Source organism: Protomyctophum parallelum (assembly GCF_964188405.1).
Source record: "Protomyctophum parallelum genome assembly, chromosome: 10".
NCBI classification, from domain to species: Eukaryota; Metazoa; Chordata; class Actinopteri; order Myctophiformes; family Myctophidae; genus Protomyctophum; species Protomyctophum parallelum.
The window spans coordinates 12,396,505-12,423,605 of record NC_139704.1 but is presented as its reverse complement, the minus strand read 5'-3'; the positions used below and the strand labels follow the sequence as shown (position 1 = coordinate 12,423,605).

General features: G+C 42.1%; 3 protein-coding genes across 3 annotated transcripts in view; 1 reads left to right on the top strand and 2 right to left on the bottom strand.

The window, feature by feature from the left end:
- Positions 1-4,598: 4,598 nt before the first annotated feature.
- LOC310865555 (uncharacterized protein) lies at positions 4,599-8,278 on the bottom strand. The gene is made up of 4 exons (XM_083774715.1): positions 7,401-8,278; positions 7,016-7,127; positions 6,136-6,283; positions 4,599-4,878 (listed from the first exon to the last, which is right to left on the bottom strand). Exons 1-4 carry the CDS (start codon positions 7,515-7,517, stop codon positions 4,665-4,667), a joined length of 591 nt encoding a protein of 196 aa, XP_083630841.1. The 5' UTR covers positions 7,518-8,278; the 3' UTR covers positions 4,599-4,664.
- A 1,229-nt stretch (positions 8,279-9,507) lies between these two features.
- On the bottom strand, positions 9,508-13,978 carry LOC310866165 (uncharacterized protein). The gene is made up of 4 exons (XM_083775594.1): positions 13,819-13,978; positions 13,162-13,288; positions 10,038-10,212; positions 9,508-9,751 (listed from the first exon to the last, which is right to left on the bottom strand). The coding sequence occupies exons 1-4, from the start codon at positions 13,939-13,941 to the stop codon at positions 9,580-9,582; spliced, it is 597 nt and encodes a 198-aa protein (XP_083631720.1). The 5' UTR covers positions 13,942-13,978; the 3' UTR covers positions 9,508-9,579.
- A 1,910-nt stretch (positions 13,979-15,888) lies between these two features.
- ccdc85a (coiled-coil domain containing 85A) overlaps positions 15,889-27,101 on the top strand; it is a 42,365-nt gene continuing 31,152 nt past the window's right edge. The window contains exons 1-2 of the mRNA XM_083775279.1: positions 15,889-16,409; positions 20,493-21,573. Coding sequence (XP_083631405.1) covers positions 16,173-16,409; positions 20,493-21,573 — 1,318 coding nt within the window. The 5' untranslated portion in view covers positions 15,889-16,172. The remainder of the gene's footprint in view (positions 16,410-20,492; positions 21,574-27,101) is intronic.

The following is a 27,101-nucleotide window of genomic DNA, read 5'->3' as shown; positions in this document are numbered from 1 at the left end:
GCGCTCTTATCATCATACATCATCACATCAACTCATTCTGGCCAGTCACAATTTGCATCTTCACTTTTCCGTCCTCACTTTTCTGTCCTTTTCTGTTTCTTTTCATCCTCGATACATACTTTGCTCAGCCAATCAAATCATCGCTATGGGATGCTCAGCCAATCAAATCATTGCTATGGGGTACACACAGACAGACAAAGCTGGGCATAGGAGGGGCTAGCCCTCAAAAAAGAAAATATCACACCCGTGTGAAGTGAGGGGCGCTCTTGTCGCCGTACATCATCCATCCATGAATGAATTTGTCAACTTATGTTATTATCTTTTAACCATGATACAATGTTTTAAAAAACTCATATTTTCAAGCCCCGAGATGAATTAAAACAGTTACACGGTGTTTAGAAAAGACGATTTGCTCGTCCACATATGACGTAAATTCTCTATTCATTGTCAATGGCATTAATGTTTGTGTTAGGACAAAATAGACGATTTGCTCGTCCACATACGACGTAAATTCTCCTTTCATTGTCAATGGCAAATGTGACACGAGCTCAGGACAAAAGCTGTATATAGGAGGGGCTAGCGCCGCTCAAAAAGAAAGGCCTAACCCAAAATAGGAATGCCAGATTGAAAGTGATTAATCAACATTCATTGTACCATGAAACAGAAACAAAACAAAAGTTGATTGAAATAAATTCTGTGGGCCTTCCACACACACACACACACACACTTGACGTCATTATACACGTGCTCCTCGGTCTGTGCCCACGCTCATGAGCTCCTTTCTGCATGTGCATTCTATGTCCTCCTGAGGGCAGCAGCAGCAGCAGCAGCTGTGTACTGTATGACTCTAGTTTATAGGGGGGCCAGATACACAACAAAAATACAGGGGAGACACAGTACTCAAATGAAATATAAATGTATTAAGTAATCAAAATAAGGAATCAAATGGTCAAATCAGGAGCAAACAGATGAGGTGTGAAAATCAGTAGTCAGTAGTGTAGTGCGTGTATGCATGAGTGAAATGTATGTGTGTGCATGTTGTATGTATTGCTGAAATGGTGCATGGTGGGAGAGGAGCAAAGGAGAACTGAAAACAACAGAACTGAGGAAAGGACTGGGGAGGCAGGCTTATATAGGGCGTCAGCACCGGGCCCAGGTGCCGACCCTTGGCTGATTGATCATCATCATCATCCTTAGCTCTGCTCCCCAATCCTCTGAAACACAAGGAGAAAGGGTGTTCTGTAGGTCATTTACTTTGCTATTTATAGCAAAGCAACAAAAAAACCTACAGAAACCATAAACTAAACAAAGTGAATAATAAATAATATATATAAAGCTACACCAGACCACCTAATATAAGATACCATACTTCAATATAATACCATATCCTATACCATATACTATATACAGGGAACCGTCACAGTGTGTGTGTGTGTGTGTGTGTGTGTGTGTGTGTGTGTGTGTGTGTGTGTGTGTGTGTGTGTGTGTGTGTGTGTGTGTGTGTGTGCTTGTGCATCATGTGTGGAAGTGTGAGTCTGATAGAAGAAGTCAGTGTCAGTCCCGAGGGAGGATTCACTCATAGAGGTTGTTCTCTGGAGGAGATTGCTGTGGGAACACAATGTTTAGGTGTGTGTGTGTGTGTGTGTGTGTGTGTGTGTGTGTGTGTGTGTGTGTGTGTGTGTGTGTGTGTGTGTGTGTGTGTGTGTGTGTGCACTTTGTCTTGGATGCCAGCTAGTACCAGAATGTGGTCTGAAACAAACATGTCACATTCTATTTGGACAACAGAAGATCTCAGTCACTGTGTGTGTGTGTGTGTGTGTGTGTGTGTGTGTGTGTGAGTGAGTGAGTGAGTGAGTGAGTGAGTGAGTGAGTGAGCGTGCGTGTGTGTGTGTGTGTGTGTGTGTGTGTGTGTGTGTGTGTGTGTGTGTGTGTGTGTGTGTGTGTGTGCGCGCGCGCATGCGTGTGTGTGTGCGTGTGTGTGTGTGTGTGTACACACATGAGAAAAAGAGACTGATAGATAGTCTACAGTCTATCAGTAAGACATTGTTTCGGCATGTTTTTATTTTATGTCTTTAGATTTTATCTAGGAATTATTTCCACATAGTTCAAGCCCCTTTAGATATCACTATAGAGGTAGGCCGGCCCCAGAGTAGTGCCGGTATATCTTAGACTAATATCTATGCTGTTGAATCTTGAATCTTATATACAAATCCAGTTGTTTTCTTTGTGCCTTGGATTCGATCAGCACAGGGCCCATACTTTCAACCACTGGGACGGCATAGGGAACCAAAGGAGCTTCGAAGTATGTATGTTTACAACCTTTCATGGGTTAAACTTTGGTGTTTCAGTCTGATACACTGTCTCCTTTGCTCAGGTGTGAGAAAATGGCACCCAAAGAAACTGCAATGCAAGGCCTACTGCAATGCACATCTATGTCCACTCATCCATGTACTGTGCTGTCAAATCCTACAGCACCATCTTGTGGTTGCTGCATAGCTATGGCACTGCAGATGAAAAACGAATGTATTTATAATACCTCCTGTAGATAATAGATAAATTGTACTGTCAGTGATGTTTCAGTCTACTGCTTCACTCTCACTGATCCATTGGTGATACTCAGCCTCAGGTGACTGGTGGCATGTTGCTCCCTTGCAAACAGGTCTAACAAGGAAGCACAGATAAATAAATTCCACCTCGAGATGTGCTGTGAGCTAATCAGTTTTGTTCTTCGCATTCAATTCCCCTGTAGTTCCCCTGTAGTTCTAACCTACACACAGACTATATCTGTCACACACTCACACTGACAGATTTGTCTGGTTTTCCAGGCTAACACACACACAGAGAAAACAGCTATAGTAGCTGTAGGCTACTAGTACTAATACTACTGCTAACTACAATTAAAGTGGAATTCAACCAGTAAGACGCCCTGAGGGCAAGGTCGCTTGCACGCATCCGCCTGGCCCCTGGGTGACGGCAGACTGCTGGGCGAGTGCTGGCACTTTGGCATGGGGTCAGATCAACATATGGAATTAATTCTGTGCAGGGGGGGATCAGTGGCTCAGGGGTAGAGTGACCGGATGGGAACCGAAAGGTTCCCAGTTCAATAATATGTGATGTCAGAACAGGTCAGCTCCATATATGGAAATCTAAGGGTTTGAGGTTTGAAGTCAGATATAGAGTTGGTGGCCGGCTCCATATTAGCAGATGTAGATGATGATTCAGTCTTCTCCACAGGTTTGATGAGGTCAGTGTCGTGATCTTCATATATGGAGACCACCATATATGGAGCGTGTCACGACTCACAAGGCATGACGGACTGACAACCATACATGGTGGCGTGACCTGTCACAAGGCGTGATCGACTGACGGACGGACGGACAGGTTTAGCAGATTTTCATAGTAACCTGCGACCTATGGTCGCAATAACACAATTCAGTAATGCTATAGTATGTTAGTGCTAGCAGTACCCTGTATGATGATTTGAGGGTTCCACTGTTTGAGGTAATGCAACAAAGAAATCCTGATCTATTCTGGGAAGATGATGGACAGAAGTAGACTGGTTATTTAATGATGAAGTATTTAGGACAGCCCAGTTTGTTTCTAGAGCCTGGAGTAGAAGACAATCCCAGCTCTTCAAGTAGGTACATGTGTCTCCTGTCACAGGCCTAATGTATTTTATGGTATTTTACTTTATGTTATTTTATGTTGATCGTAAGGATCTGGAGTGTCAGTTTGGTATTCACTTGATCATTGTTTGCAAACCGTCATGTCGGTTTATTGTAATTGTTTATGTAAACTGTAAAAAGTGTCCTGTAAGTCCATATGGGCTGGGCTTCTTCGGAAGAATGACACTTAAATAGGTTGGATGCAAACAGCTTAGAAATGTAGATCCACGACATTGCTGAAAACTTGTTCCCAACAAGGAACTTGTTGATGTCTCTGTGACCTCAACAAATTCATATCAACACTGAGCTGCACACACACACACACACACACACACACACACACACACACACACACACACACACACACACACACACACACACACCCACCCACACACACATTTGGTGGGTGCAAAGAGTGAACTTTTAAAAAACGGAATATGTTTTTGTAATTATGCATAAACGAGATGTCACGGTAATAGAGACGATTCAGCATGAGAGAAATCAGTTCTTTTTAACTCTGATTCTTTTGAAGACCCAAACCACTGCTAGTTTTATTTTGCACCAGTAGTTAATTACATTCACCTGACGACCAGGTCTAAAGTTGCTGCTGTTTAATTAAACTCCTAGAAAAAAAGAGAAAGAAAAAAGAAAAGAAAAAAAGCACTATGCTCTGCATCACCAGAAAACAAAAACATTGTTGATACTCCTACAATATATGGAGAAAATGTAGAAGTTCAATATCTGTAAATCCCACAGACAGATCTAACCATTTTCAACCCGGCATCTGTATTGAGGGCATTATAGGTAAAGATTTTTCAAAAGTTATCACAATAGAGATCTGTAAGCTTGTAGATTCAATATTTTAATTTTGTGTGACACAACCATTTGATAATGTAGGCTATATACCGGTAATAGGAAAAACAGAATATAGTCAAATAGGACACACTTTCAACATTCTGAAGAAGCATACAAGCTGAAATCTATCCAGACACTGCTTTGCTAATTTATTAATTCATGATTCACTGGCAGAAGTCCTGTTGAGTTGACACCGTACATCCACACCTCGTTGTGTTGGTAATAAGCAAAGGGGCTGTTGTATCCTGCCCCCGAGGACTTGTGGTCCTCAAAGGATAGTCCAGCCTCCTCAAGGGCATCATGGAGCTTCTCTAGATTGTCCTTTGCATTCTGTTGGGACACTCTATCACTGAACACCCTGAAATTTACAATTTAGGCATTAGCAGATGCTCTTAATCCAGAGTGATTTACAATAAGGTCAACACAAGGTAATACTGTACATCAAATGCATAGAAATAGCAATCTAGGGTCATGGGTAAACCAATAACTTTACCTATCATCAGTCTGACAGCAGTGTAAAGTCATGTGACAATGATCATTTGGAGATTCTAAGAATATTACTTATTATATTACTTAAAGTATTTTATGGACCAAATTGATAATCCTTCTTCATAGATCTAATAAATTGATAATATTTCTTCATATTTCATAAATTTCTTCATTTTCTCTAAACTTGCTTTAATGACACAATTCAACAGCTGATATATTTACTGAAACTCTCGAAACCAGACTTAATTGTTTGTGGTGAAGGCTTTCTGTACATTTGAAACTATAGGATACCAGTTAAACAATAAACCAAAAACATGAGCCCTAGCATCCCTATTCTGGACATACGTATAATACTGTAGGAGTGTAAGTGAACTTATTGGCTATTGGCTATTTTTGTAAATATATATTTGGTATAGGGGGGTAATGGAGGTTGCTATATTTTCTAAGAACTTGCTCTAATGACACAATTCAACAATGTATAGATGTTTTACTGAAACCAGATTTGTGACTAAAACACAGGTTAAACAAGAAGTTCAAGCAACATAGACAGCGTTGAGATGGTTTTGTGAATTCATTTCCCTGTTTGACGAATAATATGATGAAGCATAAAAAAGCAGAAATAGCAGATCTACGATGTAAGCTTGTAGATCAGCTATTTTCTTGTACAACATTATTAAATAATATGTAAATAATTGATTTGTATATACCATTCAAGTTAATTGTCATATCTGCCCTGTTCAATTACTGATTACAAAGCCTATAGAAAAAGGCAGATGCCCACCTCAAAAGGTTGGTGACAGGTGTGTATGACAAAAGTGCATGACAAAAATATTGAAAGGGTATCTTTGATAAACAAAGAAAAGGACCCGCACACTGTTGGAACCTTGCAAAATTTTTTGCTCTTTATTAAAGAGCAACAAGTCTCCGACAGTGTCCATTTCTTTGTTTTTCAAAGATACCCTCTTGCCTTTTAATAATGATTACAAAGCCTACAAGTCAGAAATTGTATTTTCATTCACATGTCCCAATGTTTAATGCCAAACACGAAATTGTTAATTGCAATTATTTGAGTGACAATTAATCGTCAATTTAAATTTGTAATGGGGACAGCCCTAGACAGCCTTACCTGACATATACGATGGCAGCAGGATGTTTTTCTTCTTTGATGATGCCGGAGTTGTCTTTGATTAGCACCACCTCATCGTCAGCCACAAACCATGACAGAAACGTCCCTGTGCTGTTCTGTGTGATCAGAACAGGCCAGGTTTCAGGAGCTGGTGAATGGTAGACACATCCAATATTAGGCTCATTTTCTTCCATTAAATATATTAATGAATAAAAAAACAAATACCCTTCTGCAGTATGTACTGTAGTCTTCATTGTGAATCTATTATTAATTTAGCTGCTAAAATGTATAATTTTTTCCCTTCTATTTCTGAGCATGTTAAAATTGTCTGGTGAACCACTGAAATGATTAGGCGACCCCCAGTTGAAAGACCTGATAATTTATCATTATCATTTTAATAATATAATTTATTAGTGTAAATCAGTTTTTTCTAGGGATGTGCCGATGAGACATTTTGGCCGATATCGATATCCGATATAATGAATTGCTGTTATGGCCGATAACCGGTATTACCGATGTCGATATGATTTCATTCTGTATTTAAAAATAAATGTTGTCCATTCTGAATAATACAGGGTGACAGGGTGTCTGCACTGCAGGCTTAGGCAAGTCAGATTTAACTTTAATACCTTTATATTTAATATTTTGAGCTTGTAGATCTTTGGGCTTGTTTATCTGTAAAGACTTAATTAATCTGGCCGATTAATTAATCGGTCTGATTGATTAATTGAACCGATGCCGATTAATCTAAAAACAATTAGAATCGGCCGATAACGATGTTGATTAATCTCCCATCACTAGTTTTTGCCCAAGAATTGTGTCTTTTGTGACTGAATATCTACCAAAATGTTCTTCAAATGGTCTGACTGAGTCCCTCTACCTTCACAGTAGGCCCGTAACCTCAGATTCGCGGCAATCAAATGAATGGTGCCACTACTGTTGGCCTGGGTGGTAATCCATCTGGTGCTAACATACTCTCGCTCTTCAAACTCCTTTGAATGAGAGAAAACAAAACAAAACGTTATATTAAAATAATATGAATTACATCAAATATTACAATACTTATGTTATGTATGAGGATTGGAGGTGATGCATGCTGTAGTTCTATTTTTTCCCCAATCAAATGAAAATAAAAGCCAAATACAAGTAAAGTGAGCATCCATGGGTCCAAACACATGACAAAAACATTGCAATAGAAAATCTGATAAACACCCACAAATAAGCATATAAGCAATATAGAATTATTTTCCAATGCAGTCACTTACCCCATGTTGCTGTTTAACCTCAAATTCTGGACAGGGGTAATCATTACAAAAGTCTGTTGTCCACCCTTGTACTGCAGACAGCATCCCCAATAGCAGTAGAAAGACCTGTTGTTCCATCCTCCCTGCTTCTCCAAGATGACACCTCAGTTAAAGTGAAGTGTTTGTCTGAGCAAACAGAAAGATGACACTTCCCAGGCTGGAATTAAAGCAGGAAAACCTCCCCTGTGGATTCCAACTTGAGAAACCAGTAGAGGCAGTCCTCCTCTTCTGTGACTGAAATTTTGAACTATTATGAGATTTTCTTTTTGTGTTGCCTTTTTTGTTCCAATATCTGTTAAAATGTTGATGTCTTTTAATGAAAATACAGCATAACAACAAAGTAGATTTGTCACATTTCACCAGCTGTAGACAAATACCCTAGCACATGTTGTGTGTGAGGTTTACATGCAGTTTCATTGCAATACTGAATCATTGTCTTTAGAGTCTAGACTCACTTACAGGACGTGAAATACTATTTATTGACTACAGCTCATGCCATTTACACCAATCTTGTATTTTGAAAGTCACAATAACATAATTAATGCCTAAATTGTAATTGTACATTACCTTGGTTTGAGGCCCCATTTTGAACCAAATTAATTGGTTCAGAATTCAGATCCCTAAACGTTGGTTCAGAACTGGAACCAAAAAATACTTATTTTTGCCCTGAAGTGGGCATGTCACTATTCAGGTTGGACGATGCAGATGTAATCTAATTATAAACTATCATCCAACATGCCCTGCAGGAAAAGCTGTAAGAACTGGAAAAGCTTCTCTAAACTATTACAGCTACATCACACTGTTGGCTGCCTGCAAGAGCACAGAATACCATGGCACCGTGTGATGGACATGTCCGATGTATTCGGTTCTGTTTTGATGATTAATTTTAAGTATGAAGAAGGTCTCCAGGTTAACACAGAAGACCAGGCTTATACCTCTGTCACCACAGTTTCTGCTTCATGCTATAAGGAGAGCAGGACCATATTAAAGATGGAGTGCCACAATTTTTGTATTTTTCCAGTTTTTCATGTGTCTATGAGGTGACAGTACTTAATTAGACAGACTGGAGTTGTTTTTATGTGCAATTGTGTATTGACTTTGTATTTAGGGTTTCTTCCTGGAGGCTGAACCCTTGACAGTCAAACGGGCCAATGAAGTAAACAGTAATATAGTGACACCACACTATCAGCCCCTCCCCTAACCCCTCCCCCTTTATCATACAACTACAGCTGTGGGTGTGGCTTCAGTTCAGGTGGATCACCACCCATCACCACCCACCAGGCAAACCAGGCATACTTAATGAACTGGTGGGCGTGTCCACATAAAAGCATGATTTTAACAAATACTGTACACTTTTTGGAAAAAGTTCTTCCCCCTTATATTGTAATAATACCTGATGATCATGTTGTAGGGTGGAAAAAAATGGTGGCACTCCATCTTTAAATAAATACAACAAATACGTTAGATGTGCTATATTATGTTCTTTATTTTATGCCCTACAAAAAACATTATCATGGGTGAGATTTTCATGGTCTTTGAATATGATACAGTTCTGCTTCATAAAGCTGTGAGGAACTTGTGAAAACGAGATGCCTGTCAGATATAGCAGATAAAGGCAGTTTTCTATCGTATCTCTCCACCCTACATATGAAATATGTTGGGTGTAGAGATAGTCTCTTCACTCAGAGAACAAAGGTTACAACGTAACCAAATGTCACTTAACTAAGTAAAAGTATCATTACACCATTGTAGAAATACCGGTATTCAAAGTTTACTTGAGTAAAATGCAAAAGTATTAGCATAAAAATATACCGGTACTCAAAGTACCAAAAGTAAAGTACTCATTATGGAGACCGTCCCATTTAAAAAAAAATACCTTTGAAAATAGCAAATATACAAGGTCACAATGTGTCGCAAATTATAAAAACATAATAAAAACAATAAAAACATTCTGTGGACACCTAAGCAGCTAAAATCATTTTGCATAACCGCTCAAATAGCCCCAGGAGGACACCCTTCCAACATTCTGAAAAATACAAGCTGAAATCAATCCAGACACTGCGATTCATTGAGCCTTATCAGGAAGCAAATTATAAATGCCATTGCAAACAGCAGAAGTCCTGTTGAGTGAGTTTTGTTCTCAGGCAGCATACACCCACACTTCATTGTGATGGTGGATAGCCCACCAGCTGTTGTATCCTGCCCCTGTGTACCTGTAGGACTCAAAAGATTTCCTAGCCTTCCCCAGGGCCTCATGGAGCTTCTCTTCATTGTACTTTCCAATCTCATGGCTCACTCTATCACTGAACTCCCTGCAATTTAGAATTTTAGGCATTTAACAGATTTTATCCAGAGCGATTTAGAATAAGCATGAAGGCCAACACAAAGTAATACATCAAATGCATGGACTGTAGCATCATACAGTAGGTAAACCAATAACCTATCATCAGTCTAACAATGCAGCGTGGCGGGCAGTAAGCTTGTCGATCTGCTATTTTCTGCAAAAGCCTTTGTCACAATACGGATGCTGTGGTTTGGTTAGAATATACTGTATCTACCTAGTATGGTACAAGTAGTTCTTGTATCTGTCATTCTTACCTGACATATACAGTGGCAGCAGGTCTGACTTCTTCTACGATGGAGGGATCATTGGGTTCCGGCAGCTCTGTGTCATCACTCACAAACCATGACAGAAAAACGTCTCCCTCTGAGCCATCCTCTCCCAGTGTCACTGTGACCAGAACAGGCCAGGTGTTCTTGGGAACCAAAGCACCTGCAAGAGAGAAGAAACAGGAACTTTAGAGGTTACTTACATACTTTACTTTCATTTTAAGCTATTTCTGCTATATTTATTTAGATTACAAAACATTTGAACAAATGTATTTGTTTTATACTTTGTTAGACAGTTATTTTGGCAAAAATGACACATTTACTCATTATTGAGTGTGTCATAAATGCTGGATAAGGAAGTAATGTGGTTTGTGAAAGTCCCCACGACACATACAGGGAAGTCTGCCCCAATCAAAGTTGCTATACAATGTATTATTATGAGGGGGCCAAGCATGTCACTATGTCGAAGTGCGAAGGCACCCTTTTGTATTTGGTAGTTTTATTATTATTCTGCTCACTATACACAGTTGTTATTTTAAGAAACTGCAGTATGGGCCCAGGCCGTGGCGTAACGGTCTGGGCACCGGACTGGTAATCCAGTCGCAGTGTGCCGCAGGTTCGACTCCCGAGCCCGACATGGCCTTTACTGCATGTCATCCCCCCATCTCTCTCCCGTTTCCTGTCAGCCTACTGTCTGTCCCTTCAAAAAGAATCAATAAAAAGGCGTAAGCCGCAAAAATAAAAATCTTAAAAAAAAAGAAACTGCAGTATGGTATTGGTATGGTCATGAAAAAAGGCGGTGGAAAGAGGCTGTCTGGGAAACATAAGGTCCCTGGTTCGTGTCGTGGAGAATCACACTTAATGCACACAAGACTGTTCTTACGCTTCACTCTACCGCTCAAAGAGATTCTCTGCCACATCACACTGGTGAACAGAAGAACCTACAGCGGGACATTCTCTCCCTCTACGAGCTGTACGAGAAGCGGTGTGTAGTCAATGCATATGGCATCATCAAGGACATGTACCACCCCAGCCACAAACTGCTCACACCCCTACTATGAGCATGGCCATGCCGATACTGTAGTGTCAAGGGCAAGAGTCAAGACCAGCAGATTTCTGAACAGCTTCCTCCTAGTTACCATCAGACTGATCACTGCAGGCTGGCCTATCTGATTAATTGAACATGGTGGACCCTGTTGTCAACAAGTCGTTCTCATGGTTTCGTCCACAAAGTATTGACTTGTGCTTTCGTTTGAAATGTACTCATTCTACAGTACATACTGTGAAATAAAAACTTGAATCAATCAATCAATCAACTGGAACATTTTATTTGAAACCGGTTGTTTTTCCTCCCTTCTGTGCGGTCTTTATTATCCCCTATACTTTTCACCGATATGTGGATCTACCGATGTGTTAACATTATGTTCATACTGTATCTGTTGGTCTTATTAGTTAGTATAGAGTAAGTATAGGGGAAAGGCGCAACATGCTGCCAGGGATCGGATGCAATGGAGAGCGCTCATTGAAGCCTTATGTCCCATAGGGGACGAAGAGGAGTAAGTAATACTACAGTATAGTTAAGAATGTTACCCATCATGTTTTGTGTCAAATACTATGACAGCATTTGTACATGTACATGTATGCTATGCATGTATGCATTCATGGCATGCATGCATACGTACATGCATTCCAGAGATTCCAGAGATTTTTAATTTGTGTGAATTTCAGCCTCTGTGGGGGGTATTTATATGCAAATACCATGACCAATGGCATTGCAATGGTATTGCAATGAACATCAATGATGACGTTTAGGTGAAAAAAGAACTAAGAATTAATTATTTAAAATATAATAATAATAATAATAAAACTTTATTTGTATAGCACCTTTCATGACATGAAATGCAGCTCAAAGTGCTTTACAGAACAATGGAGAATAAAAGAAAAGCAAGGCAACGACATTATAAAAAAGCAAGCAGTAATGCAATACAGTGAGGACATGAATAACAAAAAATAAAAATAAAAGATCAATTAAAAGCAATGTTGTAGAAGTGGGTCTTGAGCTGAGCTTTAAAAATGTCTACAGAGGCTGCCTGACGAAGGTACAGTGGGAGCTTGTTCCATGCCGACGGCCCGTAGAAGCAAAAAGCTGCTTCCCCGTATTTTTTAGTTGCCATTTTTTTAGGCAAAGCGAGCAGGCCAGCAGTGGAAGACCTTAGCGGGCGGTTTGGGACATATTTAGGCAGGCAGTCATGTAGGTAGGAAGGTGCGAGACCAAAATATGTTGTATTAATCCAACGTTAGGTGTTACAGGGTTAATCATCTCAACACAGATGACAGATGACAAGTTTGACATCCCCGGTGTAGACTATAGTCAATAGTTAAGAATGTTACCCATCATGTTTTGTGTGTTCGGATCAAATACTATGACAGCATTTGTACTTCTCAGTGTTGGCAGCATGCCATGTATGCTATGCATGTATGCATAGAATGCATGCACAGTAACACAAACCCAAATTAAAAAGGGCACAGTTAATAACACAATAACAATTCAGTTTTTTTCCTCCTAACATATCTAGGCCAATTAATGTATTTGCTTACCCCTTGAAAACTAGATGGTTCATCTCAAGGGGAATGAAGAATTTCAACATGAATGCCAATTCAATTAATTAATGGATGACTGAGTATTTTAAAGTTAGCTTTTGGGCTTTTCTGAGCCGTTATTTTTTTGCAACAGTGGAGAGACAAGAAACACAGAGATAGAGTAAGGGAGTGACATGCAGAAAATGGTCTGGCCGGCCAGGAATCGAACTGGGTACTCGCTGTCCCTAAAGCAAGAGGTCTATGTAGCCTCTAAGCAATTGCTTACTCACAAACTCTAGGTGAAAATAATAACATCTAATCTCAGACTCTCTTACTTATTGATAAAATGTTGCCGTCTGCAATACTTTTGGTTGTGTACCCACTAAATAATTTGTATATATATATATATTTCTGTTATTTGAACTTTGAACAAATACATCTTTACACAAAGTAACAAACAAAAAAATATATAATCAGATTGAACTGTTACTATAATATAGTTCATTCTGATGACATTGTTCCTGTTACACACCTGCCTTGTTGTGTCCTTCAGAATAGGACGTTAACGTCTGATGTGCAGCCATCAAATAGATGCTGCTGCTACCTTGGACCTTGGTGGTAATCCATCTGGTGCGGACATACTCTCGCTCCTCAAACTCCTGTAAATAACAGAAAACAAAATCCTTCTTAAAATTCTAGAATGAAAAGATATAGTCATATCATATTTCAAAGATTGCCTATGGTGTGAGAATTGGATATCATACACGCTGTAGTTCCCCAGCAATCTTTTCAAGAAATTGAAAAGCTAAATTAAAAACCAATAGCCAAAGAATTTCATTTAGCATAGTCAAACTACAATAATACGTTTTAAGCCCTGATTAAAAACAAACATTACAATTTACAATTTAGGCAATTGTCAGACAGAACAACACATGGCAATACATCAAATACATAGACAATTAGACATCAAGAATAATAAGCTAGCTAAGAACCTAACATCCATCAAGTAGTAGAATATCTGTACAATGAAAATATGAGTATACACTATAGAGTGCTATTTTGAATTTCTACATAATATGCTATCTAAATTACATAAATTTAGCGTTTGCATACACCTGTAAGGTCATCGAGGCTAGTGCATTGTTCCGATTATAATTGTCTTTGAGCATAGCTTTGAGCAATAGCTTACCCCATAGTTTTCTACAACATGATATTCTGGACAGGGTTCACCACTACAAATGGTTGTTGTCCAGCCTCGCACCGCAGACAGCATTCCCAAGATGAAAAGCAGTAGAAACGCACGGTGTCCCATCCTCCCTGCTTCTCCAAAATGACACCTCTGCACCTCAGTTACAGCAAAGTAGAAGTATGAACAAACTGATGGAATAATGTCACCTCCCATGATGTGGTGACTCCCCCTCTATCAAAGCACATAAACACAGACACTCCCCCAAGGATTCTGAACTTGAGAAGCTGAGGTATTTCTCATCCTATGATTAGAAATTCTAACTAGTGTGATCAGATTTTCAGTTATTTTGCTTTTCTTTTCCTGTTTCATAATGTTCCTTTCATGTTCAATGTCTTTGAATGAAAATACAATATAAAAACGAAGTAGACAAACACTGCCTACAACAAACTGTTTTGGTAGATCCTTCCAAAGATAAGAAATACCGCACCGGTGTGTCACTTAAAAGGGGACCTGGGTGAAACAGTCTTGAATCTGTGTATCTGGTTTGTACACAGGACTAGTTATTCTATGAATATCAACTAGTCTAATCATAAAAAATAAATTCAAAAAACATTAATCGGAAACCCTTTTAAAAGGCAATATTCATATTATTGCATGATCATATTCACACAGTACTTGAAAGTTTAACTTTGCAGTATAGATATTTCAACACATACAAGACGGTCAAACCAGCTACCTTACGATTCCAGCCTCTCTTCCCACTCACTCAGCTACGGCCGTCCATGAGGACCAGCTGGGAAATCCAGAAGTTGTTCAATTATTTGTATCCCTTGATTTGCAGAACAAATTGATACATATTTGAGATCCCTGTTGACCAGAGCTACTTGAATCTTCGCTCACACACACACGCACTTCAGTGAATAACAGCCCTGTGTAACGTTAATGCATTCAGTCTATTAGTCCAGGCAAAATAGCGTTTTGCCTGTGTGTGTCTTTAAATCATTACTTTAAAGTCTGGGGATAACGGCACACACTCATTTTAACAATAATTTGCTTGATTAGGCCTATGTAATGAGTTGGGGGAAAATATGCATAAAATAACTTGACTTTGAGGCCAAATGTGAACACTAGGGGGTGCCAATTACCATACAAAAATAATGCCCCTGCCCCCCTCACCAGTAGAGTAGACAGAAGTGGAGAGATGCCACAACCTTTATTTTATCATTTAGATTATTTCCCCCATTTCCAAATGTATTTGTTGCTGAGTGGGTAGAGGCTGTCTGATAAGAATTCTGCCCTGTGGCTCTGCCAACCCAAGCCTATGTTGATGTGTCTCTGAGCAAGTAGAATAATAATATTAGCATGGTCCCCTGCATGTTTATAATACACTCATCTCTCAAGACAGACTGCAGTGCGAACATCAGAGCCTGTCAGCACTAACATCTAATGTTATTAGTAGTAGCAGGAATAAACACAGAAGGTAGTACGTGGAGGCTAAACGGGGTCACTCACACTCACACACACACACACACACACACACACACACACACACACACACACACACACACACACACACACACACACACACACACACACACACACACACACACACACACACACACAGAGAGAGAGAGAGAGAGAGAGAGAGAGAGAGAGAGAGAGAGAGAGACAGAGAGAGAGAGAGAGACAGACTACACACACAGAGACACAGACTACACACACACCCACACAGTCTGTCTGTCTGTCTGTCTCTCTCTCTCTCTCTCGCGAAACCCCAAAGACAAATGACTCTGTGCCCAAGTCGACATGTTATATCCATTGCCCACAGCAGGTGGCGCAAAATGTCTAGAACTGCAACGAGAGAGAGAGAGAGAGAGCGAGCGAGAGAGAGAGAGAGAGAGAGAGAGAGAGAGAGAGAGAGATTTTTCTTCTCCTGGATTTTGTTCAAGGCACTGCACCTGGTCTCTTCTCGAAGCACTCTCATCCCTTTCATCCTCCTCTCCTCCTCCCGTGCGTTTGGAGTGCGGTTGTGCACATTATACCGGCTACAATACGTTCCAGGAGGCGGGGAGGAGGCATGCACCTGCACGGAAACAGCCCGAGAGCCGGCGAAGGTCTCTCCGGGAGACACCGAGTGCGGACCGGCTTTCTACCGACGACAGGGACCTTGTAAAGACAACCAGAGTTGCAAAATGGGCGTGAGAGACGGAGTGACCACGAAAATGATATAAATGTAATTGCATGTAATAGGGGAAATAAAGCCACGAGTATTTGGATTCGGGGTGGTGTCTGTGAGAATTCGCTGAACACTTTAGCATAACGCATAGCCTACCTCCGCTTGAGTTGGAGAAACGATGGAGAAAGGGACTCTGCCGCAACTGTCAGCGGCCACCAAAAGTGCAGAGGGTCCGGCGAACGACCTCTCCAAGGTACCCGACGAGGAGTTGAGGAAATGGGGCAAGGACGAACTGGTTCGCCGGCTGCGGAGGTCGGAGACAGAGAAGATGAGCGTCATCTTGGACCACAGCAATCTGATGCGGGAGGTGAACCGGCGACTCCAGCAGCACCTGAATGAGATCCGGAGCTTGAAGGTGAGATGGGTGGGGCCTGCTGCGCAGGTGCGCGTATAGCCTGCAATGGGCACGCATGATTATATGTCAAATGGTTGGACCACTTTTTCAACCTGGTGCCCAAAATAGGGTACAAAAAAGGTAGATCTATTAAAATACAAGTTTATTGATTTCCCTATTTTGTCAAACAGGAATGTAACTAGCCTATAGCTAGTGGCTATAGTCTATACCCGGTAATATGCAACAGTGAGGTAAGGACATACAATTTACAGTCGGCTATTACGCACAATAATGCAAAAATAAAAATGAACATAAAGGTAAACAAATAATATGAAATAGGCTACTATGACATGAATAGGCTACCAGTAGATGACAATAAAGCCTAACAAACAAAATATAGGCTACTCAAAACAAACAAACAATTATCTTTTTCAGAAGTCTTATGCTATAGGGTGCACTGGACATCAACATGTGCCAGATAACAAGGAGATAAGTCTCACCCCTACGCTGCAAGAAAGCAACAACGCACCTAGAACTTGCCTCTATAGCCAGTATTTCACCCAAATCAATTTGATCAACAAAATCCTAATTGGCCCCCATAATCCCATTAACCTCTAAATATATCTTCATTGCGTTTTTTCACAAACAGGTATTGTTAGGCATATTAGTCTACTGAGGCATATTAGTCTACTGTAGGTATATAGTAAGTAAGTACATTTTATATCACCTCTCGCAGAGAGATCTCACAAAGTGCTTTGCAGTAGCCTACAGTAGGCTACATACAGTGAAAATATAAAACAAAAACAAAACAGGGTATCAAAGCAGACAATAAGGCTGTACAATTCAACTTGAGCAGGACAACAACAACAAGGAAAATAAAATCATGGACTATAAACACAACCTTAATATTAGCATTTTAAGGTTGTTCTTAAAAATGTCTACAGAGGGTGCATCTCTCAAAACTTGTGGAAGTGCAGTCTGAAAGGCTTTGTCACATTTAATGTTGGGAACATCTAAAATACCCTGTTCGGCAGACCTTATGTAAACTTCTGGGTACATAATGTTGGACCACCAGTTAAGTAGCACACTATAAGTGTGTTGTATTCTTAAAATATTCCTGGAGATATCTGGATATAGGTTAGCCCCATATGTTCCCTCTCCCTACGCTCATTCTGTAGCTCCGAGATGAGGTCACACACTGAGCCCCTCCCACCGCGTTTCAGAAACGGCGCAAGTTTCCGCTATGTAAGTTTCTTACCCTGACGCCACGATTAATCCAAACGTGAAGGGGACGTGAAGGGTTTACACTAATTCAACCATAACAACACCCAAGAAAATCCAACTAGAGATTTGAACCGAGCCTTTACGTCCCGTATTTTGTCAGTCGCTTCCATGTTTATCAAGGAAGTTGAAAAGCTTTAGCGCCTCCCCGGTGCCTCCCCTGGTCGAAATTTCCAACTGACTTCAGTTCACTCGACATGCACTCGCACACTCACACTTCCTTGATAAACATGGAAGCGACTGACAAAATACGGGATGTAAAGGCTCGGTTCAAATCTCTAGTTGGATTTTCTTGGGCGTTGTTATGGTTGAATTAGTGTAAACCCTTCACGTCCCCTTCACGTTTGGATTAATCGTGGCGTCAGGGTAAGAAACTTACATAGCGGAAACTTGCGCCGTTTCTGAAACGCAGTGGGAGGGGCCCAGTGTGTGACCTCATCTCGGAGCTACAGAATGAGCGTAGGGAGAGGGAACATATGGGGCTAGATATAAGTTAAAACATACTTGGGAAATGCAACCAGTAAAGTGCCTGGATGCAAGAACCCCCCCCCCCACCATGAAAAAGCCATACAAAATAATCCCAAAAATGAACAGCAGGCTGTATTCTTAAAATATCCGTGCAGTTAGAGGTAAAAACACTAATCGGTCAGTTATAGCACCACCATGAGGCCGAGTTGAGAATGTTCAAGTGGCATTTCTTCCTTTGCCTAGTGGTAATGTGCATGCACAATTTCACGGATATCACTGAGCACTCCTGCAAACTTTGGAAGCCAATCTTAGCCAATCAGGATGGAGTCTGAAAAATCTGAAAGACCCATTTCGTTGAATGGCTCTAGAGAGACTGTGTACCAATTTGCGTGATGTTTGAACAAAATCTGTAGGTGTACTGTCCAATAAAGTGTTTTGCACAAAGTGGCCTCCTGGTGGCGCTATAAGAGGCCAATGTGAAAACCTTGGGGCAGAGGTTCAGCTGTGGCATTCAGTTAGTTAGAGATTAGCTGTCCACAGACGGACGGACAAATGGACGGACACGGACGGAGTGCAAACTAGAAAAAGTGCCCCTCAGGGCACAGGTCTCCACCAGGGTCTCCATCAGGTTGTGGCCTCCTGGTGGTGCTATATTAGGCCAATGTAAAAAGGGTGCCATTTGTTCTTACACCATTGATGGCAATTGGATGAAGTGAGGCATTTTGTTCCAAAAATGTGTTTTGCAAAAATCCACCTGTTGGCCAATGTGAAAAGGGTGGGATATATTCCTCAGCCTAGTAGGAAAGCATGTGAAAGATTTCATGTAAATTGCACGCTGCATTCACGATTTGAGGCTTTTTGCTTCAAAAGGGCCAATCCTGCAAACTTTGAAAGCCAATTTTAGCCAATTAGAATATGAAATATCGGACAGATCCATCTTGAACACATGACTATAGAGATAACATTTTCTGGGATTTTTGGACAGAATCTGGTAGTATCCAAAAATGTGTTTTTCAAAGGTCGCCCTCCTGGTCGTGCTATAACAGGCCGTTCTGGAAAGTTTGGGGCAGAGGTTTATCGTTGGCATCCAGGGAGTGTATGTGCAAAATTTGGCATTGACCGGGTTAACGGTGCCGGAGATTAGCTGTTCACAGACGGACGGACAGACGGACGGACGGACGGACGGACGGACAGAGTGCAAAACATGCCTTCGGCCTGGTGGAGACAAAAAGATACTCTCTCCCCATGCCTTCGGTGCCGTGTCATTAGTCAGAAGGTTCATTGTTCCGAAATTACTATCCCTATCTCTAACCCTAACCTAAACCTAACCGCAAGCACAGGAGCAAACCTAAACCTAACCGCAAGCACGGGAGCAGTGCATGTTCGGACTAACGGGACTTTGGATCTATGGGCAGTTTCCATGCCTTCGGCCTGGTGGAGACAACAATGGAAAGAGGCAAACATGACCAGACCTGTTGCATTGTGTGATTTGCTTCTAACTGATGACTCATCTAAAATGTTTGTTCAAATGTTGTACAGTAAATGCACACATACTACAGCCCATTAGACATTACATATACCATACAATGACCCTATACTATAACCTTACATACTACATTAAATTATATTACACAAATGCAATTTAGATCTGGATCAACGGTACAGTATGTCATAGCCTACAGCCCAGCATGAAATTAATAATATCCAGTTAAGTTATAAGTTAATATCCATTCCCTGGTCGTACAAGGCCTTTGTTAAAAACCACAATGCTGTACTGACCAACTGTTATCTTACAACCACATGTGATAAATCACAGTAGGCCTACACATGAAATCCCTCTCTGTCTGCTGTGTCTGCGGTGTGTGTGTGTGTGTGTGTGTGTGTGTGTGTGTGTGTGTGTGTGTGTGTGTGTGTGTGTGTGTGTGCGTGCGTGCGTGCGTGCGTGCGTGTGTGTGTTGTGGGATGCCAGGCACATGAGGGGCTTGCCTAGTTGCAGAATAAAGCACAAGGTTGTAGTTGAACAAAGTGTCTCACTCTTTATTCAAACTAGTGGGCTAGGGGGTAGGATATAATATATATATATATATATATATATATATATATATATCGTCTGTGTTTCATCAGAAACAAAGCACAGGTTGGGAGAGAGGTTTAGTTCTCATAAGAACAACAAACTGTCAGAAGCCAAAGTAGTCACCACAATCTGTAGCCTCCACAGTGTGTAGTATATGCTTTTAACCTATTGATGTGTGTTTGTGCTTTTGCGTGTGTGTTTGTGTGTGCATGCGTGTGTGCACATGCGTGTGTGCATGTGTGTGTACGTGCGTGTGTGTGCGCGTGTCTGTGCTTAACCAGGACGTAAACCAGAAGTTGCAGGAGGACAACCAGGAGCTGAGGGACCTGTGCTGCTTCCTGGACGATGACCGTCAGAAAGGGAAGCGAGTGTCCAGGGAATGGCAGCGCCTGGGCCGCTACAGCGCTGGGATCATGAAGAAGGAGGTCTCCGTCTACCTGTTCAAACTCAAGGAGCTTGAGCAGCGGCAATTGGAGGTCATCCGCGAGAACATGGAGCTGAAGGAAGTGTGTCTCATGCTGGAGGAGGAGAGGGCCGCGGCTGTGGCCGCCGCTGCAGGGGGAGGAGGCGCAACGGGGCAGGGAGGTGCGGGCTGCAGGAGCTCCATTGACAGCCAGAGTAGCCTGTCCCAGCTGGGAGGCGCCCCGGCACCCGGCTTGCTGCGCGACGTCGGAGACGGGAGTAGCACCTCCAGCGCGGGGAGCACTGACAGCCCCGACAACCCCCACCACAAGCCTCCTCCCTTGGGTTCTGGCGGCCAGTCCAACGCCAGCCCTGGGTCTAGATCCAGTTCTTCCGACCACCCGCACAAACCGTGCGGGGACGTGTTTCAGCACATGGGCCGCAGGTGTAGCGACACCCCGGAGTACCACACCTTTCCCCAGTCCTGCCGCCCCCGCGGGGGGTCGCTTACAGAACTGGAGCCCCGGAGTCTTCGGGGCCACAGCCCAGAGAAGCACAGCAAGTCCCCTACCAGGCTGCCGTGCGACTCCCACACCAATCCCTGTACCTCTGACCTCATGGCCCACAAACACCTCTTCATTTCAGGGCAGCGTTCGCCAGGCTCTCGCAAGGGAGCGGCCAAGTCCAGCCCAGACCTGTCGCAGAGACATAGACTGGCCCATACAGGACTAGGGGGCGCTGTCTCTGGGGGTCTGAATGCTAGCCAAGTAATAACAGGGACCCCTGATCACCTGAGGAAAGGGAGGGTGATTGTGGGCAGTCCAGAGTCCATTCGACACCACCACCACCAGCAGCAGCACCACCACAGCCCAGAGCATGGGAAGGGGAGGTACGGTGGTGGCTCCCCAGGAAGGGAGGGCCAGAGGAGGGCTGCTGGAGAGGAGCAAAGCCTCTACAACGGTAGGACTCGGGAAACACTACTTGAATTAAATTCATAACACATTCATGACGCTCAAAATGAAGCTTCACGACATGCGTAGAACAGCATGTCATTGAAGATCACTGATTCAATCATTATTACGTTCATCCATATTTTGTTCTGTCACTTTAGACATACTGTAGTAGTGGTAGGGCTCCATGCAGCTTCGGCATTTCCTTTTTTGTTAATATTTGTTTTTGGCTGTTGTGCCTTTATTGATAGTTACAGTGAAGACAGACAGGAAAGAGGGAGAGAGAGAAGGGGAGAGACATGCAGCAAAGGTCGTCATGAACGGGACTCGAACACGCGACACGCTGTCAGGCCAGAGCCTATATGTGGCATGGACCACTAGGCCAGCGGGCGCCCCAGTTTTGGCATTTCTAAATACTGTAGAAGTAATCCAGGCAGTTGTTATTGCTCAACTGCCTTGGGGGTTGAATGTATGAATGTGTTTTTCAAGCTGTTTTGTCAGCCATTATCCACAGAGTTGTTATAAATCAATAGAATCATGTATTTTATATGCATAATTTCCATTCAAATACTGCAGTATGCTTACAGTAGCCATTGCAGTGGTGGAGTTGCTGTTTAAGATTGGCTTGACCTTGACTTGATACTAGAGGACACTCAAAGACAAACGTTATTCACGCAATGTCACAGGTGCGCAACTGAGATCACACACACACACACACACACACACACACACACACACACACACACACACACACACACACACACACACACACACACACACACACACACACACACACTGTAACTATAGGCTAGCCTGCATTATTGTGAAAGAGAGCAAAAGAGAGCACAAATGGAAGAAGAGAGCTTTATCCTGTTATCGCCTGCTATAGAAACTGCTGTAGGTGATATTGTAGAATGCATCGTGTGAAATGGACTTTGCGTAACTTGAAGCATCTGCATGCATTCACATACTCACATTATTTATATTTTGAGCCTCATAAGTGTTAGGATCGTGTATTGGTTTTTACTTTACTACTAGCTAACTCCCTATAACGCATAACATATTATACCTTAAGTTGTCACTTACAGAGTGTAGAGAGTAACAGAGAGGAAGATATTATTTTATACTCTCAGAAATGAGTACTGTATTTAATGTAGCCCTAAATACAACAGAGGGCAAAGCAATATAGAGAGTGTGAAAGAGAGATAAAGACAAAACAGAGAGAAAGTTATAATGTCATGGGACAGTGTGTGTGTGTGTGTGTGTGTGTGTGTGTGTGTGTGTGTGTGTGTGTGTGTGTGTGTGTGTGTGTGTGTGTGTGTGTGTGTGTGTGTGTGTGTGTGTGTGTGTGTGTGTGCGTGCGTGCGTGCGTGCGTGCGTGCGTGCGTGAGTGCATGCGTGCGTGCGTGCGTGCGTGCGTGCGTGCGTACGTGCTTACGTGTGTGTGTGGTATTAGATAGAAGAATAGATATTAAAGACTGTGAGTGTGTGTGTTTGTGAGCCGGGGGACTTGGGTGATGTAATTCTCTAGTGTATAGAATTAACACAGGTAACCTAGGTCGTTGTGTTCATAGCCATGACTCACACAGTACATGCACGCGCACGCACACACACACACAACACAAACCTCATTATTAGTAGTAGCAGCAGCTACTTTACTGTGACTGTGCCATTGCATGGGTGAGTGGGTGTGACCGAGAGAGAGAGAGAGTATGAAAGTGAGAAGGAGAGGTGGTATGGAGGTGCAGTGCAAGGACAGAGGAAGAGGCAGGGAGAGAAATAGAGAGAGAGAGAGAGAGAGAGAGAGAGAGAGAGAGAGAGAGAGAGAGAGAGAGAGAAGGGAGGGGGAGAGAGATTGTGTTTAGGGAGCAATTCTACTGCATTGTGCATCCTGAATTAACATACATGCACATGCACACATTGTGCACATGGCACGCACAGACCAGCAGTTAGACAGAGAGATATACTCACAAGGAGAAAGAGAGAGAACATGAGAGAGGCAGAGTTGTTCTACTGAGCTGTCCTTTCACTTTAATGAGCTTGCTTTTGAGAGTAGCACAAAATAATTTTAACTGAAATGTTATTTTAATGTTTTGCATTTCTTGAATGCAAAGCACGCGTGAGAGAGTGTGCATGCATGTGTGTGTGTGTGTGTGTGTGTGTGTGTTCATACACATGCTTGTGTGATTGCACTTGAAGGAAATCACCAGAGCACAGAACATACACATTTTCACAGCAAAATCTGGAGCGATAATTTAACTTGGGAAGTGTAAAAATAGACCCGTAAGGGTTTCCACTGTATACTCTGGTGAGAAGAGGCTGTACAATGCAGGTATATGCTGAGTGGAGAGCTGCAATATGCTGCACACACCTCTCTCCACTCTTCCACTGTCTGTATTGTAGAGTATGTTGGTGTGTAGTAATACCGTATAGCATGTGGTCTCCCCCTATACTTCCATGGAAGAGTGCAGACCCTGGTGTATGGTAGGACACCTACTGGTGGACAACTAGTACTGCCTGAAGTTCATAAGCACCAGGGGAGGTTTATCTCTTGAAAGAGCGGTAGAGTTTTGGTCTCCCAAGCAGGAGACCCAGGTTTGAATTGAATCCTGGGTAGGATGTGAAATGTAGTACAGATTATAGCTTTAACTCCGAAGTGTGTACCAAGGGAATGGAATGAAACTGAATTCCATTTTTGCACTGTTAGTGAATTATGGTGTTGTTGCAGGGGAAGGAATAATATTGGTATTTGGCAAATCACACATGCCACCAAAAGTGTGTGTAGATTTTCTTTCTAACTAAACAGAGTCTGCAGGCTCGTCATTGCAATTAAAATGTGTTGTTTTGTCACCCATGGTGCATGGTACAGCATTATGAACGAAACAAAAACAAATGTTTTCTGTTAAATAGTACACCTTTTCAACTGTCACAGAAGGACTCTGAATATGCTGAATGGTGTTCCTACGTGCCTGTGTCAGTATAGGGTTATTAGGGTATGGATTGCATAGTGCTGAGTGGATGTGCTCTGTACTGCAGCTGAGACCATGGGAAATGGCCTCGTAGCGTAGGTGAAAGGCAGGATCCCTGACTCAGCTGTTAGAACAGCACAATGTAGTGGCTGAGACCACTGTCCTATACAGCAGGCCCAGAAGCTGCATTTAGGAGAGGCCGTGTCATAGAATGTTTTGAGAGTGGTTATTGGTTAATAACAATTAAGAGTAAAGATTGTTTTGTATATAGCACCGTTTCCTACCAAGAATACACATCAATGCACTTCACAAGCATCATTAGGACAAAATGCTAATGTATTGAACAGTTATATTCAGATGGTTAAAAATATTCTCCATGCATACATGTGAAGTTGTGTGGATTATAATTGTTGCCCTGTGGCAGTGTAGAAACATCTTTCATCTTTCTTGGACTGAATTGGAACCTCAGCCATTGATATTGGTACTGAGGTTATACTGTATGTGAGCTACCACAAAATAACACTTATGTTCATACTGTACAACCAACATAGCTGAAAGAGAATGTGTTTTTTTAATTGAATGTTTTGGTTCTTCAGTCCTACAACAAAGCATAAATTAGAACCAGATGACTTGAATTCTTTATTGTTTCTGCCAGGCTGAGACTAGGCTTTTGCCCCTGTCCGTCCGTCCGTCCGTCCGTCCGTGTGTCTGTGAACAGCTAATCTCCGGCATTGTTGGACCGATCAGCATAGTAGGCTAAGGAAGAACCTCTGCCCCAAATGTTTCAGATTGGCCTCATGGTGGCGCTATAATAGGCCACTTAATGTTTTTACATTTGCAGCTTAGCAGCCACATCTTCTCCAGTTCCTGCAGGCTCCTCCTCTTCATCCTCCTCCTCACCCTCTTCAGCATCAGTGTCAGTTTCTTGTTCCTTGTTTTTCTCCTCCTCTGTTCGCTTCCTGTCATCTTGTTCCTGCTTCATCGTCTCCTCTGGTTCCTTTGTGGTTTTCTGGTTTCCTTTCCAAAGTCTTCGGCCTCCTTCATAAAATCATAGGTCATAAAATCTAATATTTTTGTTTCCAAGGATTCCTCGGAACAACTTTCTTCAAAGCACACTTTTTGCTACTACTCCTAAAACTAACACAATTTCGGTAGTGTTATGTATGGGGTTCACGTCATGTGGTTATGACAGTAACGTAAAGTGCCTTCTGCCGTACGGCTGTGTTGTTATCGTTGCTGCTGCTCTTCACACTGAACACCGGTTTGTAATGTGGTTGCCGGTCCACACCCAGGCTTACAGTAAAGTCGTACCTCTTCAGCTCATGTCCATAGTTGCACAATATTCTCCAATACAACAGGTAGACATTATTTCTGGAGTCAGGTGATCAAGATCTATCAGTCAGATTTGTCATACTCTATTCCGATTGACTATAACTAGTTTGCGGGCCCTGGGTAGTCAACCTGGCCTGTTAGAGGCCTGTTCAGAAGAGCACACATTTCTATATTGTTAATCTCTGTGTGCTAAATATATTTCCCTTTTAATAATTTGCCCCTGAAGCCCGCTGCACTTTTTTTTTTGCTGCAGAATGGGAACCATCTGAAAAACAAAACGAAGAACATTTATGGTAGTAGGTTAAATGTGCTCCTCCCACCCCCCACATTTAATGAATAAACTCAAATTGAACATGTGTTGCCTTTAAGGCAAATGTTCTATTTTTCTGTATATTAATTAATGGTACGTGGTTGAATTTCTGTTTACCTTAGAAGGGCTTTGAGTACTTTATTTTGAAGGCGGTTACCAGTGCTTTTGTTTTGAAAACTCTTTGTATTTAATGAGAGTCATTTCCTGTCAGCACCATTTTCATGCAGCAGTGCACAGAGATCACGGGCTGTTCAGAGCTGTGAGCCTAGAATCCCATCTAACCCACTTGGAAGCATTTTAGAGGCAATGCCGTAAATTGTTGTGTTGATTTCAGTTAACTTTCTGTACAACTTTGTGAATTTGTGTACATGTTTATTTGTAAGAGGAGAGTTATTTATTTAACAATGTTTGCTGCTGTTTGCAGAGCATAGTAGCCTAGAGTGCACAGGTGTAGGGCATCCTGCTAATTGCCTTGGTGTGTGTAGGTCATTTAGCTACTCACCTGCTTTCTTTTTACTGTGAAATAATGTCAATTAAGAACAAACCCTGAATGTTTGTATTGTTGTTATGTTTGCAGTTTTCACCGTCATGTCATGAGGAAGAGCAACAGTAAATGGTCAAATCTTACTTTGTCTCTGTCTTCATTGGCTGCGGTTTAACTCGGTGTTTAGTGACAGTTCTCTACACTGCATGAGAACACTACAGTGAAAAGGCAGCACTGAAAGTTTTCAAGTGGAGTGACAAGATGGCCACAAGACCAAGCAGCAAGGCTTCCAGTGCTGGGAGCAGCAGGACATCATCTTCATCAGGAAGTGCGGCTCGTGCCCGAGCCAAAGCAGAAGCAGCCAAGGTGAGAGCACAATATGCTGCTCAAGAGGCTAAATTAAAAATGGAAAAGGCTGCCAGAGAGGCAGAAAGGATAATACA

What these genes read in the sequence shown, in the direction of transcription:
- LOC310865555 (XM_083774715.1), bottom strand. Translation starts at nt 7,517, where the DNA reads ATGGAACAACAGGTCTTTCTACTGCTATTGGGGATGCTGTCTGCAGTA. An exon ending in GTTACGGGCCTACTGTGAAG is followed by an intron (nt 6,284 to 7,015) that starts GTAGAGGGACTC and finishes ACCATTCACCAG; the next exon opens with CTCCTGAAACCTGGCCTGTT. An exon ending in GCTGCCATCGTATATGTCAG is followed by an intron (nt 4,879 to 6,135) that starts GTAAGGCTGTCT and finishes TGTAAATTTCAG; the next exon opens with GGTGTTCAGTGATAGAGTGT.
- LOC310866165 (XM_083775594.1), bottom strand. Translation starts at nt 13,941, where the DNA reads ATGGGACACCGTGCGTTTCTACTGCTTTTCATCTTGGGAATGCTGTCT. An exon ending in TGAAGGACACAACAAGGCAG is followed by an intron (nt 10,213 to 13,161) that starts GTGTGTAACAGG and finishes TCTCTCTTGCAG; the next exon opens with GTGCTTTGGTTCCCAAGAAC. An exon ending in GCTGCCACTGTATATGTCAG is followed by an intron (nt 9,752 to 10,037) that starts GTAAGAATGACA and finishes TCTAAATTGCAG; the next exon opens with GGAGTTCAGTGATAGAGTGA.